General features: G+C 45.1%; 1 protein-coding gene across 8 annotated transcripts in view; it reads right to left on the minus strand.

Annotated features, from left to right (window-relative positions):
• The window catches only part of GOLGA5 (golgin A5), a 37,702-nt gene that overhangs the window by 4,029 nt on the left and 11,955 nt on the right, over positions 1–21,718 (minus strand). For 3 of the 8 annotated variants that reach the window (XM_084840407.1, XM_084840415.1, XM_084840425.1), the window contains exons 7-12: positions 20,940–21,110; positions 18,969–19,097; positions 8,450–8,548; positions 6,085–6,310; positions 3,544–3,649; positions 2,249–2,312 (exon numbers count right to left, since the gene is read on the minus strand). In XM_084840407.1, coding sequence (XP_084696533.1) covers positions 2,249–2,312; positions 3,544–3,649; positions 6,085–6,310; positions 8,450–8,548; positions 18,969–19,097; positions 20,940–21,110 — 795 coding nt within the window. Of the gene's footprint in view, positions 1–2,248; positions 2,313–3,543; positions 3,650–6,084; positions 6,311–7,863; positions 8,050–8,449; positions 8,549–18,848; positions 19,098–20,939; positions 21,111–21,718 lie in introns of those variants that run through there. The other 5 variants (XM_084840373.1, XM_084840384.1, XM_084840395.1 and 2 more) reach the window with 3 other exon arrangements.

Genomic DNA, 21,718 nt, shown 5'->3' on the forward strand with positions numbered 1-21,718 from the left:
CTATGTTGTGCCCCATGTATGCATAGGAGAGCTCCTTGAAGGATGAGCAAGATACAAACGTAGATCTCCATGTGCATGTAACATGGGGGAATGTAGATTAGGCTGAGAGTTAGTGATTGGCCCAAGGTCAACCCAGTATGCTTTCTGGCAGAAGGAGGATTTGAACTCCGATCTCCCCAAACATTCAACATTCAGTCCGCTGCATCACACGGGATCTCCATCTGCCATAGCAGCCAACTGGAGCCCCACATATGTACATGTTTCTAGATCACAGCCTAAGGTGATGGCAAAGGCTTTCTGTGAAGCTTCCAATGAACAAATTCTAATTTTTATTTCCATCTAACCAAGATGATACACACAGAGATTTGTCGTGACAAGGGCTTTGCTCAACTGCCAGGCAAAGTGCAGTTCCTGTTATTTTACGAAAAAGCCTTTCCGATACTATGGTGACCTTGTGCAAGTCTCCTGTGGGCAGCGACAATGGTTGCTGAAGAGATTATAGATTACATTGTAGAAAGGCCGATGCCCTGCTGATTCACACCACAGATACTAACCCAGCCTGGATATTAGTCTAAAGATTTTACTGTTAAGTGGGAATGGAGTGGTTGGTTGGAATAATTTTAACAGGAGGGGGAATTAACATGGCCCATTTGATGTAATATACAGAGCTGGCATGGGGAGTGGGGGGGGGCCGAGAGAAGATGTTAGTGTCCAACTGAAGAGTTGCTGGGCCCCTGCAGCACTTCAACTCTCGTGAGGCCCAGAAAAATGGGATGCTAACTCAGTATGCTATCTCAAAAAAGGCATTTCCAGTGTCAGAGAGAGCTAATGAAGACGGCTGAAGCTGAGAAAGGGTGCTCTTATGTAACTATACAGGACACCTCGACTAATCCACAGGCATAGTTTCCCTCTAGTGGAAAATGATAGGAATGTTAGAGGAACGGTGGATTTATTCTCCTCTTGAGAAGCAAAACTGGTGCATTCTTCTGGGACCACCATAGCAACCGCAAACTCTGTTATCAGTCATGAATGTGTGCAGCAGGTTACTCCCGGAACACCAGATTTATAAAGCCAGACTTCATATCCCTAGGGCCACTGTGAAGATAATGGTTGGCTGTGCTCTTCAGGGCAAGGGGGAGTACTGCAATCTTATTTAACAAGTGACATGCATGGGAGGCTTTTCAAGACTTCCACGCGTTATCACTATACACCAAACTCCAAAAATGTAAACTGATTTGGTTAGAGTATCTAGGACAACAGAGTACACTGACCACACAGATCTCCATGAGAGTAGCTCTTACTCCATAGAGAAAAGGTGGTGACAGGTAAATCCCTCTGAGAGTTTCTCCAACCTGACAAGAGGACTTTGAGGGCAGAAATAGCTCTCCAGACTTGCTGCTTCTGGGCTGAGAACAACACGGGAAGGGAACAGGGAGAAAGGGAGGGAGAGTGCAACATTTTCTCCCAGCAGCAGGAAAACATGGATCAAATATGTAAGGTGAATAACGATAGGAGACCAAAAGAGGCACAAATACAACAAGATTTCTCCAGGGATGAGACCAAAACGTCACAGTTCTCCTGCATTTCCTAGAACAAACTGTCCAACCATGATTTTAGTGGTTCTTCAACGGAGGGGTTCCCTTGTAGTGGACCACTTGCCTGAAGCATGTCCACTGTGGTAGGGTTGGGTGAAGGTACGAAAGAGGTTAGTCAGCTATCTCTATTAAAGCAGTCCCAGACATTCTACCAAAGTGATCTTCAATGAAATCGTAATTTCAGGAGCCACGTATCCCTGTTTCAACCTCTGACTCAGAAGTACAGTTCTTAACTTCCTGTTCTGCAACCACCATAGGGATTTTCACTTTGGAAATGTTGCTCTTTCAGAAGCAAGTGTAAGTAAACAGAGGAACCACTGATGTCACCATCTGCATATTACTATCTAAAGGGAGCAAGCTATGGAACTTTAAGCTATTCCTAGAAATTAAAGGTCAAGTCCACAACTGCACAGAGACACAAATTCTTTCTTAAAAGGCAACACTCAAGTCACACTAATATCTATCATGCTGCACAACTAGAAGAAGCAGGTTATGTAACTTACTTAGGAAGGGTGCTGAACTGCTAAAATTAATTATATCCCATTTTTCTTGTATATGCCACTCAATGCCTGTCAGATCAAGATTATATATTATGTAAGAATAATAAAAAATTATTAAAAATGCTGCACTTTAAGTAGATTAAAAAGACTCACCATATAAATGATTACAAATACCCTTGCAATGGGATACCGTCTTAGAAAGATTCCAAGTCGAATGCTGTAACAAATAATATATAAACATTATTTCTTTGCTTGTATTTTCACTTGTGTCAGCCGCAAATGACTGTTAAGTTTAATATATCTATATCTATACCTATATTTTAAAAACCTACTAGGACAGTAGATAGGATAAGGGGGAAAATCCAAAGTCAAATTCCATTTTTTACTCTTCAGTTAGTTAGCTAGAGCAATTTAAATGTCATTAAGTGGCAGGTTTTCTTCAGTTTATGCATTATGGCAAGGGTGGGGAACATGCAGGCTGCAAGTGACCCCTGGCAACCCCTGATGCTTCCCCACTGTCTCTGAAATTCACAGCAGTGGCACCCCCTTCCCCCCCATTTACCACTATGGAGCTAAATTTGACCTAGTTACTGCTTGATAATGGTAAATGGGTAAAAAAAAAATTGCTGCTGCCGCCACCCCACAAAATTCTGTGGTGTACTGATGGCAACTCACAGGGGGTGGTCAAGAGGGAAGGAAATTACCCCAGAGCCCCGCCCCCCAAGTTACCCACCCCTGCACTATGGACTGTATCCAATTGTGACCCCTCCACTGAGAGAAGGCTCTTTGATGTAGTGGAAGCTTCTGTGAGCAGAAGGGGTGTGTGTAAAGAGACAATTTTAGTTTACCCTCCTACCCCGTGCAGACCCCTCTGACCCCCCCATCTGCTCCAGAGGTTTGAGGGTACCTTTGGAACAGTGTGGGAGGTGGTGCAAGCAGCTGGAGAAGAGCAAATTTGCGATAATCATCTACCACACTTTCTGCTCATGGAGGCCTCCACTGAATCACGGAACCAGCACAGGGAACACAACTGGATACAACCTCATGGAAGACATATATATAGTCTCAGCTCCATCAGACAGGCATGACACTGTAAAGCCTGTTAAGAGTTTCAAATGTGATGGTGGGGTAGATTCTGAAAGCCCTGGAAGGTGGTGGTTGCTCCACATAACAATTTTTCCCTTGGAGAAATGGTCCCAGCCCCACCAGAGTAGCCACAGAACATCAACTGCCTTGTGTGAGAGAACTAGGGGAGGGAGGCAGGTGAAGACACCATCTTCAGAGGAGTCATAAAGCAATGGAAGAATAACCATGGTTTACTTCTAAAATGACCATGTGCCGAACTTTCTTCATTTACTTAACTGCCTTTTCAAATGAATCTTTATATTATCAGCTAATTCTGTCAACAGGAGAAAGGAAAAGAGGTTACAACAGTGCCATTTCCTCACCTGAACTGGTCTATAGTGCTGGCAGCTTTGCGGACCTTTCCGTACATGCCTGCTATGTTCACGTCAACATCACTAAAAAGAACAGGAACATTTCGCATGCGAGTGCCTAGATTAAAGACATTATAAAACACACCAGTTATCAACAGAAAAGCCAATTTACTAACTACCCATACTATTAGTTATCCACATACAGGTTGACATTACTCTACAGAAAATATCACTTAAAGGGCCTCACTTCAGATGCTACTTGAATTCTGGTCTTACAATATTTTGTAAGACATCTTGGCAGCTCTGTGGAGCCATGCCATAGAACAGAAATCCAAATAAATAAATAAATAAATGGATAAATAAATAAATGCACATACATACATAAAGTGATAGTAGTGGAAGCTTGTCTTGGGTTCATGAGCACACTCCATCAGGACCTTCCTTACCTCACAATCCACCCCTGATTCAAGACGGGATGGACTGTAGAACCAGCAAGTTCTTGGATACAGATAAACATGGTTCAGTCTGGGCCAAATGTTATGTCCTATGTGCAGTAAGGAGGGGGCAGAAGTGCACTAGACTCACTCCAGGTTACCACGCTGACTGTACTCAAGTCCGAACAAGTCCTTCCAGTAGAAGTATTGAAGAGAAAAGCTGGGCTGTAAACTGACTGAAGGATTTTATCTGAGAACTGTTTTGATTATAACCAACCGATTAAAGCTGCAATCCTAAACGCAGTTACGTGGCTTGGGACCGCAATACCTGATGGAGTGCCTCGCCTGGCATGAACCTACCTGTACACTATGTTCATCATCTAAGGCCCTCCTTCAGGTCTCTCCTCTGAGGGAGGCTTGGAAGGTGGCAACAAGGGAGAGGACCCCGATGAGCTCCACCTGGTACCAACATTGTTATTTTTTTGGCTCCAGGTTAAGACCTTCCTCTTCTCTCAGGCATTTGGCAGCAGATGATGAGGTTTTAATCAGGTCCTGCATTTTTCCTATTGTTGTTACTTTCAAATTGTCTCGATGTGTGTGTGTCTGTCTGTGTGCTGCCTGCTTATATGTTTGCATGTAAATGGTCTTTTATGCCATATATACTGTTTTTAATAGTTTTTAATCTTTGTAAACTGCCCAGACAGCTTTGGCTGTTGGGTGGTATAGAAATGTAAGAAATAAAATGAAATTTCAGGAGTCAACCCCATTGAACACCATGGGACTTACTTCTGACATGCTAGGACTGTGCTGCATCTCACTTTGAAGTGCTACAGATACAGTGATGAACAGAGATGCAATTTTGGGGATGTTTAATGAGCCTACTTGTGCAAGCTGTCTGGATTCTTTTACTAAACTAGACCTTGACTCTGGTATCAGATACCTTGTTTGCTCCTGAGCTCTGGATGGTGGTGCACTAGCCTCGACGGTGGGATTAAAATCAGTTTCAGTTATTTAAAGCATTTTTATGCCACCTCTGAGTATGCCATACAGCAAAAGGAGATATATTTGAATGGTCAAACAGGTAAGAATCCAGTATCACAAGGAAATATCAAGTCTAAGGAATTAGCAGCGTAAAAACATTGTTAAAGAATGGCAGACTGGAACTAATGAGTCTTCAAGGTATTCTTTTAATACCTCAGCTGAAGGGGCATTCTGTAGTTCTGTAGGAAGGAAATTCCATAAAAACAGGGCCACCACTGAGAAGGGCCTACCCACCAGCCTAATTAAATGCACATGTGGGTACTCAATGAAGGCCTCCATAGCTGATCTTAACACTCAGGATGATACAGGTGAAGGCAGCCCATTGGATAACCGACCCCTAAACTGTTCATGGCTTTAAATTTTCGAGCCATGCAAAATTGGTGTAATGCATTCAGACTTCCTGGCCCCACTAAGGTTTACACGGCTGTACTTTGAACCAATTGAAGTTCAAATTGAAGTTCAACCAAACTTGAATTGAATTGAAGTTCAACCAAACTTCAAAAGGCAGCCCCATGTAGAGCACATTACAACAGTCAGATTTGGACACCACTAGAGCAGCTAGATTTGAACCGTTTGATTCTGACATGGGCTGGTGTGTGGAGTTCCCTGCCTTACAGGGTGCTTGAACCAGATTACCCTGAAGATTCTTCTAGTCTTACAACTCTACGGAGATTAAAACTTCCTTCAGCTAAAGACAGGTAATTTTTCATCCTTTAGAAGATCCTGCTGAGCTCTTTGTCTGCATTAAGAGAAGCACACTGGAATATAATGACTAAAGAAATTGCTTGCTGGGAGCAATTCTGATTAAAAACCACATTCTTAATGTGTTATTTATAGAACCGCTGACTAATCACACTAACTGACTGACTTGTACCTTCAACCACACACAATAATAATAATATTTTATCAGTTCAGTTCAGTGGAACTAACAAACTCCAACATCTTTGTTTCAGGAAAGAAACGATCAACCCTAAATCTGTTTATTGACCTTATATTTTTCCAGCTTCCCAAGCCCTGACATGGAATTACTTACAGTGCATCTGTTCTTAGTCAGCACATGAACATCCCCCCATTTTACCTTCACCGCTGTCAGTGCCTGCCATATTAATGGAGGGACCATTCACTGAAGGACCCTGGACAGTCTTCAGCTGCTGCTCCAGTCGCTCCAGCTGGTAGACCAAGGAGTTCTTTTCTGTGCTGAGGTTCTCCAGCATGGTCTGTTTCTGAATTAGTGTCTCCGTCAACTGGTGCAGCCGATTCTCCAACTCTGATTGGCTACTAGTGCTCAAGGTTTTATTTGTTAACTGGGGGGCGGGGGCAGGGGGAAGGAAGGATTGAGGGTGGGAAAAAGAGACACTTTGACTACCATCTAGGATGGATTGATTTAAATAAAGTTTCCTAATGCATAATTCATATATTCTCACACGCACACACCCCTGTCCTTTTCTGGCCGAGAGCAAGAAAGGCAGATGGGTGGGGCGCTCCGTCTCCCACCTAGCCTTTCCCTTGGGAAAAAGGTGTTTGGCTCTGGTGGCTTTAAGCAGCACAGCAAAACAGTGTGTGCTCCTTCCCCCTACCCAGTGTTTCCCAAAGAAAAGGGGGGGTGGGCTTGACAGGGGGGGTGGGCTGGCAACCACAGTTTTTGGCTTGGCCTCAAACAAGCCCAAATCTTTGTACATATAGCCCTTTTTTTGCATTGGCCAATTATCTGCATAAAGACCAGACACTTCTGAATTTAATGAATTTCAGTTTAGCTCTCTCTGTACTCATCCAAGGACACTAAGCAAGATCATTTACTCAACTAAATGCCAATAACTTCCCAGAAGGAGGGGCTAATAAGTATAAGGACAAAATCCAGCCAAAGTTAAGCCTTATAACTCCCTTTGATTTCTATGGGAGAGTAAAATATGGCCCCTTCAAAGTCAATGGGATGTAAAATTGCTTAAAACAGCTTAAATAACCAAGCTGTTTGGTTGACAGACAGAAATATTCAGAGAGCCAGTGTGGTATAGTGGCTAGACCAGGAGTAGGCAACCTGTTGTTCTCCAGATGTTTTGGACTACACCTCCCCTAATCCCTAGCCATTGGCCATGCTGGCTGGGACTGATGAGACTTGTAGTCCAAAACATCTGGAGGGCACCAGGTTTCCTACTGCTGGGTCAGAGTGCTGGGCTACGCCTGGACAGACCCAGGTTCAGATCCCTGCTCAGCTAAGAAGCTCACTGGGTAACATCAGGCCAGTCAGCCTCATGTACCTCACAGACCTGGTTTGCACGACACAATGACCCACAGTAGGTTGTCAGCCTTGTTTGAAACAAACAAGTGGCTTGTCATGACACCTGAACCTGGTGCAGTTTCCTTTGAAACGCACAAGCCACCCTGAGAACCTATGGCTTGTTGTTGGGTTGTTGTGATGTGCTCGTCTGAAAGGGCTACAGAGCCACCAGGCAAGAGCACCAAAAAACCCGGTTGCTCCACGCAACCTCACTAACAATAGCCTCTCTCCATTATGTCTTGAAATGACACAGTCAATTTACTCCTCCACTTCACTGCTTCCCTAGACAGTAACACATTTCCCCCCCCAGCTTCAGGGAGATTTGTGCATATTTAACATTATTTTTTCCCATCTTCAGAGAGATTTATGCATATATAATGTTATTTTTTTCACCTTCAGGGAGATTTGCGGAAATTTAACTTTATTATTTGTGCAAATCTCCCCAAAGGTGAAAACAAAATCTACAAAATAAACTCTACTCTGATAATGAGCATATTTGTGCTCATTAGCGGAGTAGGCCGGTGAGGTTGTGTTGTAAAGGCCCATGGGCTATGTGCCAGGACTGGATGGGAGGACTATGGGGGAAACCACTCACGGCAAGCTGCAGAGTGCTTGATCGCTTGTTGGGAGTATCGAGGGCTTGAGAGCGAACAACCAATCCACTGTAGCTTATTTCCAGGGTGGCTTATCGTGACATGCAAACCAGCCCACAGGGTTGTTGTGAGGATAAAAATGGGCAGGTGAAAACATGTACACTGCTTTGAAAACCTTGGAGGAAAAAGGGGTATCAAATAAATAAGTAATTGCCCATATAACATATTGAGTCACGTTGATAATGCTTGACCTCAAAAGTCAGATCCCTTCCACCCGCCCCCCGACCACAGTTCTTTGTCCTACACTTAACTCAGGTCTTAACTCAATGTGCTTGACGGTGGGTTGGTTTTGAAGGATTATGTCTGATTCATTTTAAGTTGGATTATTTTTAATGAGAAATAATATGACCGGTGGGGTTTTTTTTAATCCAACATCTGGACTAGCCTGACTGTGATGGTACACTGCCACAGCATTTTCTATCCAAGGCATTTTTTGTACTTCAGTAGCCAGCTTTGGGTTGTTCAGTGTCTATCAACGGTATGTCAGATAATATTCATAAAAGTTAACCCATTACCTGGTTCCTCAGTTTCTGAATTTCCTCCTCTCTGTCTGATATTCGGCTCTGCAGAGTATTCTTTGTCCGGTACAATTCTTCTTCAGTATAACGGAGCTCCTGGAAAACAGAGGCATCCATTAGTGACTACTGTATAAAATGCCATGGTTAAGCAAGACGCATGGAAGTTGCTACTACCATATCCCATCAGCTTGAACACCAGATGGTGTCTTCCTCATCTATGGTTGAAACGGTATTGCGAAGGCTGTGGAATGGCATGCCAAGACTACATCCAAGGCTGGAGAGGTCATGGATGATGGGCTGATTTTTGATCGCACAAATGTGGTGTTACCATGTGGGGAGCAATTCCAGCAATGTTTGTTTCTTTAAAAATCTGAATGCTTACATCTCAATATTCCTCAGTTCTATTTCTTTCATGTAGGCCCATGGTTGGGATTCTGTGTGCAGAAGATGGAGACACCTGAAGACAGTAAACATACATCATCCTCAGAGTACAGAGATGGGGTTGTATCCCAGAGTGGCTTTGACTTAGCGGAAAGCACTTCCACTCAGGCAAATCAATTTTCAGCCTAACCACTTAATCCCCCTGCCCCACCCTCAAAGCTTCTCCTGAAAGTTGGACGACCCTCCAGAGTAGGATGGGGATAAGGTGCAGGGGGCTACAGTAGTAAGAGAGAATTGACAAAAATGGGGTGCAAACGTGCTTCCTGTTAAGGCAAGGGTAAGCAACCTAGTGCCTGCTAAACGTTTCTCACTACAACTCCCATGATCCCTAACCATTGGCCATGCAGGCTGGGGCTTGTGAGATTTGTAGTCCAAAACACCTGGAGGGGATCAGGTTGCCTTCCCCTGTATAAGACAACGCAACTACTGGATACAGCCATGGAAAGAATAAACCACCCACTTGATCAAGAGCCCTTTGGGAAGATCCATCTCCTTGGAAACAAGAAACCCAGCACTCTGAAACTGCAGAAGTATTACAGAGGACTTAAGACAGCCTGGGGTCCTCATGAAACAAAGGCATTTCCAGAAGGCTTTAAATCCGACACACGCTGAACCTCTTTCAGCCTAAGGGCTGAATTCAATTTCAGAGAAGCTTCCGGGGGCTGCATTCCAGGGGTGGTTGGTGGAGGGACCCAAATACCAAAAACGCCACCCAATTGTAGCTTAAAGCTTTTACTGCAGCACCAAGCCTTACGAGAGGCATTTCAACCTTTCAGAATGGGAAAAAAGCAATGCAAAAGCTGGGAACCACTAAACAACCACTGCGGGGGGAGGGGTGGCCTTCTGGGGAACAACAGAGGGCTAGATCGGGAGCCCAAATTGGGGGGGGTGGAGCTGAGGTTCAACACCCCTGCTTCAAACGGTGGGGACTGTGGGGAAATGTTTGAGTACCGCTGACTTTTACGGATCCATATTATTGGCCGCTTCTGCCCATGCTGGCTCCTGCCCAGTTGGCAGGGACAAGTTACAGACTATCTGGAACGTTCCTCTGGCTATCCAAAATGACTGTGCTGCTGCTTTAGGGAAAAGGCGTATCGGTCTCATAGAATCATAGAATAGTAGGGCTGGAAAGGGCCTACAAGGCCATCAAGTCCAACCCCCTGCTCAATGCAGGAATCCAAGTCAGAGCATCCCTGACAGATGGCTGTCCAGCCTCGTCTTGAACGCCTCCAGTGCGGGAGAGCCCACCACCTCCCTAGGTCATTGGTTCCATTGTCGTATTGCTCTAACAGTCAGGAAGTTTTTCCTGATGTTCAGCCGGAATCTGGCTTCCTGTCATTTGAGCCCATTATTCCGTGTCCTGCACTCTGGGAGGATCAAGAAGAGATCCTGGCCTTCCTCTCTGGGACAACCTTTCAAGGACTTGAAGAGCACGATCCTATCTCCCCTCAGTCTTCTCTTCTCAATGCTAAACATGCCCAGTTCTTTCAGTCTCTCTTCATAGGGCTTTGTTTCCAGTCCCCTGATCATCTTCGTTGCCCTCCTCTGAACCCCCTCCAGTTTGTCTGCATCCTTCTTCACGTGTGGTGCCCAGAACTGGACACAGTATTCCCGATGAGGTCTAACCAGTGCTGAGTAGAGGGGAACTAGTACTTCCCAGGATTTGGAAGCTATGCTTCTATTAAGGCAGCCCAAAATAGCACTTGCCTTTTTTGCAGCCACATCACATTGTTGGCTCATCTTCAGCTTGTGATCGACAACAATTCCAAGATCCTTCTCGCTTGTAGTGTGGTTCAGCCACGTATCCCCCATCTTGTAACTGTGCATTTGGTTTCTTTTTCCTAGGTGCAGAACTTGGCATTTATCCCTATTAAATGTCATTCTGTTGTTTTCTGCCCAGCGCTCCAGTCTATCCAGATCACTTTGAATTTTGTTTCTGTCTTCCAAAGTATTAGCTATCCCGCCCAATTTGGTGTCATCTGCACATTTGTGAAGCATTCCCTGCACCTCCTCCTCCAAGTCATTAATACAAATGTTGAAGAGCACTGGGCCCAGGACTGAGCCCTGCGGTACCCCACTCGTTACTTCTCCCCAGTATGAGAAGGTCCCATTGATAAACACTCTTTGAGTCCGATTCTGTAGCCAACTGTGGATCCACCGGATCGTTGTTTCAACTAGCCCACTTTGAGCTAGTTTGCTCATCAGGGTATCATGGGGCACTTTGTCGAAAGCTTTGCTGAAGTCAAGGTATATGATGTCTACAGCATTCCCACAGTCCACAAGTGAGGTTACTTGATCAAAAATTGAGATCAGATTCGTCTTGCAGGATTTGTTTCTGACAAATCCATGTTGGCCTCGAGTCATCACGGCATTGTTTTCAAGGTGCTTCCAGATGGATCGCTTTATCATCTGCTCCAGAATTTTCCCAGGGATTGATGTCAGACTGACTGGTCTGTAGTTCCCAGGTTCCTCCTATTTACCCTTTTTGAAGATGGGGACAACATTAGCCCTCCTCCAGTCATCTGGCACTTCCCCCGTCCTCCATGATTTCTCAAAGAGAATAGATAGCGGTTCTGAGAGTTCTTCTGCCAGTTCCTTGATTACTCTAGGATGCAGTTCATCTGGCCCTGGAGATTTGAACTCATTCAAAGTCATTAGGTGTTCCTTGACCATATGCCTATCAATCTCAAGCTGCAATCCTGCCCCTTCAGCCTGTACTTCGCCTTTGCCAGCGGGGTCATAGACCCTCTTTTGGGAGAAGACTGAGCCAAAGTAAGAATTGAGCACCTCTGCCTTTTCTTTGTCATCTGTTATCGTTTTGCCATCCTTATTTAATAGCTGAACAACCATTTCTTTCCTCTGCCTTTTACTATGAACGTAGCTGAAGAAAGCTTTTTTGTTGCTTTTAGCATCCCTCGCTAACCTCAGCTTGTTCTCAGCTTTAGCCTTCCTGACACCATCCCTGCAATTCTGTGCTACCTGCCTGTACTCTTCCTTTGTTATTTGACCTTCTTTCCACTTCCTATACGTGTCCTTTTTTGTTTTCAGGTCATCCCTAAGCTTTTTGTGAAGCCACATTGGCTTCTTCTGTTGTCTGCCTCCTTTTCTTCTTGTTGGAATTGTTTGTAATTGTGCCTTGAGAATTTCCTTTTTTAAAAGCTCCCACCCATCTTGGACACCTTTTCTCCTTAGAGTCTCTTGCCATGGGACCTTACTGATCATTGTTCTGAGTTTATGAAAATCAGCTTTCCTAAAATCCAGGGTACGTGTTTGGCTACACTCGGCTTTTGCTTCCTTTAGAACCAAGAACTCAAGTACAACATGGTCGCTTTCCCCCAGAGTTCCTGTAACTGCTACTTTACCCACTAACTCATCTCTGTTGGTTAGGATCAAGTCAAGGATAGCCGATCCTCTAGTTCCTTCCTCTACTTTCTGTAGGAGGAAGTTATCCGCCACACAAGTCAGGAATTTCCTGGAGGGGCCATGTTTTGCAGAATTTGTCTCCCAAAAAATATCGGGGAAAACTGAAGTCCCCCGTTACTACTACATCATGTTTCCTTGAAACACTGGCTATTTGCTTTTCAAAAGTTTCATCCTTGTCTTCTCCTTGATTGGGTGGCTGGTAGTAGACTCCAACCACCAGGTTCCTTTTATTCTTTGCTCCATTTATTTTAATCCAGATGCTCTCGATGGGGCTACCAAGCTCATCCTCCTGTATTTCTGTGCAGAGATATGTATTTTTCACATATAGTGCAACCCCACCTCCCTCTGTTCCTCCTGTTCTTTTTGAACAAGTTATATCCTTCAATTGCTGTATTCCAGTCATGAGAGTCATCCCACCAAGTCTCAGTTATACCAATCAAGTTATACCTATTCAAATCTACTCAAAAATAAGTCCTACTCATGTTCAATGGGACTTAGTCCCAGGTTAGTAGGTATAGGATTGCAGCCTTAACATTGAGAGAACTTGTTCTTGTTAGGATACCAGCAAATTTTAATTTTGCTTTGGGGGCTGTGCTTGCATGGCTATGTTGGTTCTAATCGATTATTGCTAGCAATCTTGGATTTTTTGTATGAGAGAGGTGGTTGTTGGAACATCTTATGGTCAGATTACTGCAGGTAGGATATATCTTTTTAAAATAAGGCAATTCTACGCTTCACCAAAACCTTCAGGTCCAAGGTGTTTTTCTTTAATAGATGCCGTTTGTATATCAAAAAGAAAACCACAAAAACTAGTTAAGGAAAATCTGAAATGTTACACTGCAAATCCTTGATAAAAATTCTGTGGTATTTACCAAAGAAGGACAATGGACTTCAAATGGAAGGCAATCACCATTTAATGATTTGCATTAAAATTGTCAGAGGCTCTCTTTGCTTTTCTCCTCTGATCAAAGCTGGGAACTGATAATGTCTGTTATCACCAATTGTGTGCATAGTCCAGGAAAACAAAAAGCAACTTTTGAAGTAAAACCAGCTTTATCTCCATTACAGTCTGACCTCATTGTTATCAGCCAAGTTGAGACTTCTATCAGGAGTCATTCTAGTCTGATGATTGGATCAGCACAGCCTTTCAGATAAATACAAAAAAGTTTTTTTGAGGTTGTAAATGTGAGTCTAGAGAAGAAGGAAAATTGGGTCCCTTTTTCTTATTCACATGCATGGATCGGATGGGAAAGACCCATGCAATTAGTACTGCCCATGTCTTTTCATAATTTGCATGTGTTCCCCAGGAAGGTGATTCCCATTGTCCTGTAAACGGTCTTGGGTTGGATGGATGAGAAAACTATCTGGGCCCCAAAGGTCTTGAGTTTCCTTCCCAAAGCTTCAAAGTCTGACGTGATTTTTTCGTAGCTCCGCTTGGTGGTAACATTTGTTCCCACATGGATGAGAACAAAGGGATTCCTGTCAGTGGGCTTTATGAGTGCAGGCAACCTTTCAGTCACATCTCTAATCCATCCTCCCGGGAGACAACATACCTGGTGAGTCCACGGGTCTTCGCAACATACCTGGGTCTCGATCTCATGCAGCAAGGAGTCACCCACTACTACCACTCTTTTCTTCTTGCTGTAGGCCTGGGTTTCATCGCCTCTGTTTGACTGACCTTTAGCCTCTTGCTCACTCTCATGCAGGTTCCCCTGTGATTCTTCCTCTGCAGGCTGTCCTCCAGTCTCATCTGCAAGTACCTGGAATCGGTTCCACAGCTCCACTGCTTCCACTGGTGCAGAGTGGCGTCTAGTTCTTCTTCTCCTAACTGTCACCCTTTTCCAAGGAGTATCCTCTACTCCATTTTTCTTCACCTCAGCATTTCCCACTGCCTCATCTTGCTGTTGCTCTTCAAGCTTCTGGTCTTCCCTTTGCTGCTGTAGTTCCCCCATTCTGTCCAAGAACTCTTTGTGTTCTCTTATTCCCTGGAGGGTCGACAGTCGCTGCGCCAGTCCACACTTTTTCGCCATGTTGTTCTCAGGCAAGAAAACAAACATTGCACACACCTTGCAGATCACCACCACTGAAGAGTCCTGTCCTTCCATAGCCTCTTTTCCCTTCTTGTGTCTAGCTTTGTGATTGTTCTAGACTAGCCTGTGCCTGCTCCTCTACTCAGCAGAGGTTAAAAGCAGAGTCCCATTGGTGTGGAAGTGTGTGTTACAAGACAAATAAATGAAAAAAAGTTAGTTAAAATAAATAAATAAATAAAAAAAATGTTAGGGGCCTCCCCCTTGACCTCCCCTGCCGAACTCCCCCGGCCAACTCCTGTTTGCTCCCCCTGATGGCTTGCTCTGGTCGCTCACTCTCTGGGAGCTTGCTTCTTTTGTAGTCCCTGGACCAGCTGGAGCAGCTTGCTCTGCTCTGCTCTGCTCAGCTGGGAGGTGGGAAACAAACTCAGACAGTCTTATCCCAGGATGCTGTCTATGGTTCTGGCAGTACAATACAGAGCCCAGTCTAGGGTGCAGAGAGTGGCTACCCGGACAAGCCAAAAGAATGGCACTGTTATGAAGTAACACCGAAAGCTGAGGTTTTTTCAGTCATTACTATATCGGAATGATTTTTTGACTTTAGCTTTCTCAGCAGCCCCATTTCAGATGCAACCACCGCTAATGGTTAAACTTGGCCACAAAATCCTTTTATTCTCTGTTCCAAAATACTTTTACTCTCTGTTGCCTTCAAGGCTGGGTGTCAGGCTGGGATTGAACAACTTGTTTAGCACAGAGGACACTTCTCATGAATGAGGCTGCCTCAGAGAACTGGGATTTTCCCTTGCACACCATCGACACGAGTGGGGTGTTGTTTCTGCAAGCTGGCAGACACCAAACTACAATTGGGAACTGATCACAGTTTTTATTCTATAATAGCCTTATTCTGAAATTATTGCCCTCCAATGCAAAACAGCAACAAAAGCCCATGAATCCAGGCTTGGCTGGGGATACCTACAAGAAACTTAGAAATCGGGAAAGAGGAAAGTTCAGTTGAGCTCTGATTGGCTTGCTTGAGGGTGTAATAAGACAAGAAGTGGGAGGTTCGTGATCAGGATTCAGGATCCCCCTATTCTTTTTAAAGTTAAAAGCAGCCATGGGGCAAAGAACATAAGAAGAGCTGTGCCGGGTCAGACCAAAGTCCTAGCTAGGTCAGTATTCTGCGCCCACAATGGCCAGTCAGGTGCCTGTGGGAAGCCCACATGCAGGACGTGGGCACAATAGCGCCCTCCCATTCACGTTCAGCAACAACTGGGATTCAGAGGCAAGATGCCTCTGATACAGAAGGTAATACATAGCCATCATGACTACTAGCCATTATCCTCCATTTGGACAGCCAAATTGAAATGGGTACAGAGGCATTCATCCTTTCCCCCCGTTGGAACCCTGGTTGATCTTTGGAATACAGAAATGACCCAGGCAGTTGACACGATTGCTCCTGAGCGCCCTCTCCTGAGTAGAGCTTGTACTGCTCCATGGTACACCCTGGAGCCGAGAGTGATGTAACAAAATAGGAGACGGCTTGAGTACAGATGGAGAAGAAATCCTAGTGGATGCAATTGAACCCTGGTATGTGCCTATGGTAAAGTATATTCAGAGGCAGTGAGGGTGGCAAAAAACATCTTGCTGCCTCTATTGAATCTTCTATCTGCCACCCAGCGGAGCTCTTCAGAGTCATCTGGGGGCTATTACATGCTGGCCCTAAGGACACTGTAGACCACTCTGAGGCCCGCTGTAATGCATTGGCTAGGCACTTCCAGGATAACATCTCTTGCATCCGCCAGGAATTAGACTCCAGTGTTATCGCAGGTGAATCTGGTGAGGTGTCCAGAGCACAGCCTTGTCCTGTTCTCCTCGATGAGTTTCAGCTGATATAGCTCAAGGACGTTGACAAGGTGCTTGGACAGGTTCGTGCAACCACTTCCGTACTGGATCCTTGCCCCTCTTGGCTTATAAAAACTGGCAGAGAAGGAACAGCCAGCTGGGCCAGGGAGGTGATTAATGTCTCCTTGCATGAGGAAGTGGTCCCAGGCCACCTCAAAGAGGCGATAGTAAGACCACTCCTGAAGAAACCCTCCCTAGACCCAGAAAATCTTAATAATTTTAGGCCAGTGGCAAATGTTCCTTTCTTGGGCAAGGCTTTTGAGCAAGTGGTTGCCAACCAGCTCCAGACACTCTTGGATGAGACTGATTATCTAGATCCATTTCAGTCGGGGTTCAGGCCAGGTTTTGGCACAGAAACAGCCTTGGTCACTCTGTATGATGATCAATGTTGTGAGAGAGACAGGGGGAGTGTGGCCTTGCTGATTCTCCTTGACCTCTCGGTGGCTTCTGATACCATCGGCCACGGTATCCTTCTGGGACGACTGTCTGAGCTGGGAGTGGGAGGCGCTGCATTGCAGTGGTTTTGCTCCTATTTGGAGGGTTGGCTCCAGAAGATGGTGCCTGAGGAATATTTCTCAGCCCTGTGGATTCTCCAGTATGGGGTTCCACACGGGTTGGTTTTGTTCTCCATGCTATTTAACATCTACATGAAATTGTTGAGTGTGGTCTTCCAGAATTTTGGAGTGCGTTGTCATCAGTATCTTCTGCAGGTGAGGCTGTGGATGTGCTACATCAGTGCCTGGCTGCGACAATGGACTGAATGAGGGATAATACACTAAAACTCAATCCAGACAAGACTGAGAGGCTGTTGGTGGGTGGTTCTTCTGACCAGATGGAGGGTGCTCTACCTGTTCTGGATGGGGTTGCACTCCCCCTGAAGGAGCAGGTTCATAGCTTGGGGGTTCTCCTTGAGCCAACTTTGTCACTTGAGGCTCAGGTGGCCTCAGTGGCATGGAGCCCCTTTTACCAGCTTCAGTTGGTGGCCCAGCTATGCCCCTATCTGGACAGGGATAACCTGGCTTCAGTTGTCTATGCTCTGGTAATCTCCAAGTTTGATTACTGCAATGTACTTTACACGGGGCTGCCTTTGAAGACAGTTCAGAACCTGCAGCTTGTGCAAAATGTGGTAGCCAGATTGATAATGGGGACCAGAAGATCTGAACATATCAGACCGACTCTGGCTCGCTTGCACTGGCTGCCTGTATGTTTCCAAGCCCGATTCAAGGTTTTAACCTATAAAGCTATGAACCTATCTGTACACTACACTGAAGATCTAAGGTCCTTCTCCAGTGGCCTACTTCAAGGGAAGCTCGGAAGACAGCAACAAGTGAGAGGACCCTCTCAGTGGTGGCCCCCCAATTATGGAATGATCTCCCCAATGAGGCCCACATGGCACCAACACTGTTATCTTTTCGATGCCAGGTTAAGACCTTTCTCTTCTCCCAGGCGTTCGGCACCATATAGGTTTTAATCGATCATGGATTGTCTTATGGTTATGGTTGTTTGCTTGAGATTGCTTGTTTGAAGTTGTTTAGATATATGTTCTCTTGTGTATATTGTTTGTGTGTTTTTAAGTAAATGGCTTTTAATCTCTATATACTGTATTTTTAATGTTTTTAATCTTTGTAAACTGCCCAGAGAGCTTTGGCTATCGGGCGGTACTGAAAAGTAATAAATAACAACAACAACAACAACAACAACAACAGAGAAGGCTCAAGTGTGCCAACTGAAACCCGTTTGAATGGATGGGATTGGATGCATTTATACAGTATTTCCACCTCAAAGCCAAAGGACAGGATGGAAATGGATTGTCCATCAAGAGGACAGCCGTAAAAGAACACCACCATATGGCTTCTTCATGTGTAATAAACATTATGCAGCCATCTTTTGAGAGTAAATGTGGATCTTTTGCTTTTTCATTAGTTCAGTCTGTCGCTATCTAATTGATATGGAATTTCTGGAGGGACAGATAATCCTACACGGTATATAGTTCCAATCATGTAAAGCAAAATTAAGCATCTTCCCTCCCATAGCTTCGTCTTCATCTCACAACAGCTCTTCATGATAAAACAATAAGCTTAATGAGGTATGGAAAAACCGATCCGCTTCCAACCAAGTGTGGGCTAGATTACAGTGTTGTTGCTGTTTTAATGAGGGCGCTTCAGTGACCTTGCCAGGAGTTCATGCATCACAGCATGTGCAAAATGCTCCATGATTTCCCTTCATGTAGCAGCACGACAGCTCTGAGGACAGTTACTCCACACACTAGACTGCAGGACCTTCTCAGACTATAATTTAGCAGCATGCATGCTTGAAAGAATTATCACTTATCTAAACCAAAATGTGGTGGTGTTGCCGCCTCACAGGCTGTGGTCACAAGACATGTACAACAGTTATTTAAGCAGAGCCACATGGTGCACACTTTGCCTCTTCCTATCACCTACAGTGGTTTCTGTCATCTACTTTAGACTACAGCAGAAGGCTTAGCCCTGGAGTCTCCAGCATGGTGTCCACGGAAACCATTTTTTGTGGACCACAGAGGGTTAAAAATGACCGAGGGAAGACTTAACTATGGAAAAAGCATCATTTCGCCCAGTGATTACCTGTTTCTGTCTCTCTAGTTCAGCGTCTACTTCTTGTTTTGCTGTTTTGTGTGTCATGATTTGATCCTGACCGAGGGAAGACTTAACTATGGAAAAAGCATCATTTCGCCCAGTGATTACCTGTTTCTGTCTCTCTAGTTCAGCGTCTACTTCTTGTTTTGCTGTTTTGTGTGTCATGATTTGATCCTGCAAATCTTGAATCTGTTCTCTTGTGGACTCAGCTTCATTTATCTGCTGCGCTTCCATATCCTACAAACAATGAAATGTTACTTATTTATGTAATTTCCTAAATAGCAATCCTTATAAGGAACAGCATACGGCCCAGTTTCCATATACAAGCCTGGTCTGATATCCAAGGCATTTTTGCCCCCAACAGACAGCCACCTGATACCCAACCACTGTGCAGCTGGCTGTGATAAGTACAGACCGATGCTTGCAAACATTCTATGCTTTTCTTCCTTAAGAGTCACCACCTAATGGGACTTCTTGATAATGTCCCAAACTGCTCTAAACTTGAAACCTTTCCCTCTACTGTCACCAATGCTTCAAAACTAGGGTGGCTACTTATGAATCACTCCCCCCACCCCCAAAAAGAGGAAATGTATCACCCCCCACTCCCAAAAGAGGACACAGATTTGCATGAAATTTGCATATGCTAATGTATATGTATAGATGCACATTTAGACATAGAATCATAGGGTTGGAAGAGGCCTACAAGATCATCAAGTCCAACCCCCTGCTCAATGCAGGAAGCCTGATTCCCAGGCAGTCTCCCATCCAAGTACTAACCAGGGCTGACCCTGCTTAGCTTCCAAGATCAGATGAGATCAGGCACATCCAGCCCTTTGCTCAGTACATAATTATTATAATTTAAAAAGAAATACAGTACATAAGAACAGCCACGCTGGATCAGACCAAGGGTTGATCTTTTCCAACATTCGGTTCACTCAGTGGACAACCAGCTGCCCACAAGAAACCCACAAGCAGGACAAGAGTGCAACAGCACCCTCCCACCCATGTTCCCCAGCAACTGGTCTACAGAGGCATAGTGCCTCTGATACTGGAGGTAGCATAGAGCCATCTGGATGGGTAGCCATTGATGGCCTTCTCCTCCAGGCATTTGTCCAATCCCCTTTTAAAGCCATCCAAAGTGCGTATCTCACCACAGAACAGAAGACTGTGACCGGGTGACCTGTGTGCCTGCCTGTTCAGTCTGCTGACCAGGGACTCCCTGATGAGAGGCAACAGTTCTTATGGTTCTTTCAATTTAAAATGGAATTGGGCAGGATAGCCCTTCAAATAGAGGACTGTCCTCTGTAAAAGAGGACACATGGCCACTGTACTCAAAGCTCCGCCCGTAGTTGCTGATACCCAGTCCTGTCTGCCATGTTTCTTACAATACAGAAGACACACACATTACCCTAAGGAAACATGGCATATGGGACAGCAGCACCAGTAACATTTGGCTGTGGCAACCGTAAGAAGTTAAGAAGAGCTCTGCTGGATCAGATCAAAGCTCCCTCACATCCAGCTTTCTGTTTGCACAGTGGCCAACGAGATGCCTCTGGGAAGCCCACAAGTTGGACATGAGTGCCACAGCGCCTCTTGCTCACATTGGGGCTGACCCAATGTCATGGACAGGAAGGTAGCACAGTGGAGGGCAATGCAACCTTGTGTTTCATTTAGCACATCTGTAGCCAACATCTCTTCGAACGAGCTCAGGCCAAAGTACACGGGGTTATCCTGCTTTCCCCTTGCACAACAACTCTGTGAGGTAGGCCAGGCCGACAGCATTTGACTGGTGCAAGGGTCACCCTGTGAACTTTATGGCCAAGGGGAATTTGAAGCCAGATCTTCCTGGCCCAAACCCAGCACCCTAACCACCACACCAACCCGGCTCTCCTTTTCTGCTCCAGCCCTGTCTCAGGCAGTCAAGAAAAATGAAAGGGAGCAAAACAAAGATGGCTTTTGTGCCATTACAACAACTGCAGAGCCGTTTGCTCTGGACAACACCAGAGGACAATACCCAGGACAATACCTGCCGTTACAATACCTCTGGACAATACCAGAGGACAATACCCAGGACAATACCTGCAGTTCTGTCCTCAGCTGCTGTATCTGCCCCCACAGCTTCTGCATCTCCTCCTTCTGCATGTCCCGCTCGTGCCTCAGTTCCTCCATCTCCATGAGGCTTGCTGTTTGGCTATCCAGGCCTTCAATACCGGAGCCTTCTTTCAGGCTGTTGATCAACTTTTCTTTGGACTGAGATTTAAAGAAACAATGATCAGTTAATGAAATTGCACAGTAGTCACCAGCGTCCATACTCATATACTTAAATTGCACTAACTATGGCAGAAGGTCTCATTCTGAATCAGACAAGAACCTCTCGCTCACAAGCAGGGTTTAAACATGAGATTTATTTTACTGTTCATTACATTTCTATACTGCCGAATAGCCAGCTCACAAAAATTAACATCCTTAAATACAATATGATAAAACACAATATAAAAACTTAAAAATGTTAAACACAATACAACCAGAGTAAAAACCACCAGCATAATCACCCATTTAAAAACAAAAGTGAAGGACTAAAAATCCCGGGAAGGTAAAAAGCTCTTCACCTGGCACCAAAATGACCACAATATAGGCACCAGGCGAGCCTCTCTACAAGTAGGGTGCTACCACCAAAAAAGCCCGATCCTTCATTTGTACTTTGTCTATCTGGTACTCAGAAGTATACCACTTTGGTACATGGAGGCTCCACTTAGGTAGCATGGCGAACGCTTGAACACAGTGGAGGGGAACCTGTGGCCCTCCAGATGGCATTGGGATTCCAGTTCCCATCATCCCTGACCATGCTGGCTGGGGCT

This window comes from Heloderma suspectum, chromosome 1, assembly GCF_057233095.1.
Source record: "Heloderma suspectum isolate Gila_16-S chromosome 1, 16-S_ref, whole genome shotgun sequence".
In the NCBI taxonomy this organism is placed as follows: domain Eukaryota; kingdom Metazoa; phylum Chordata; class Lepidosauria; order Squamata; family Helodermatidae; genus Heloderma; species Heloderma suspectum.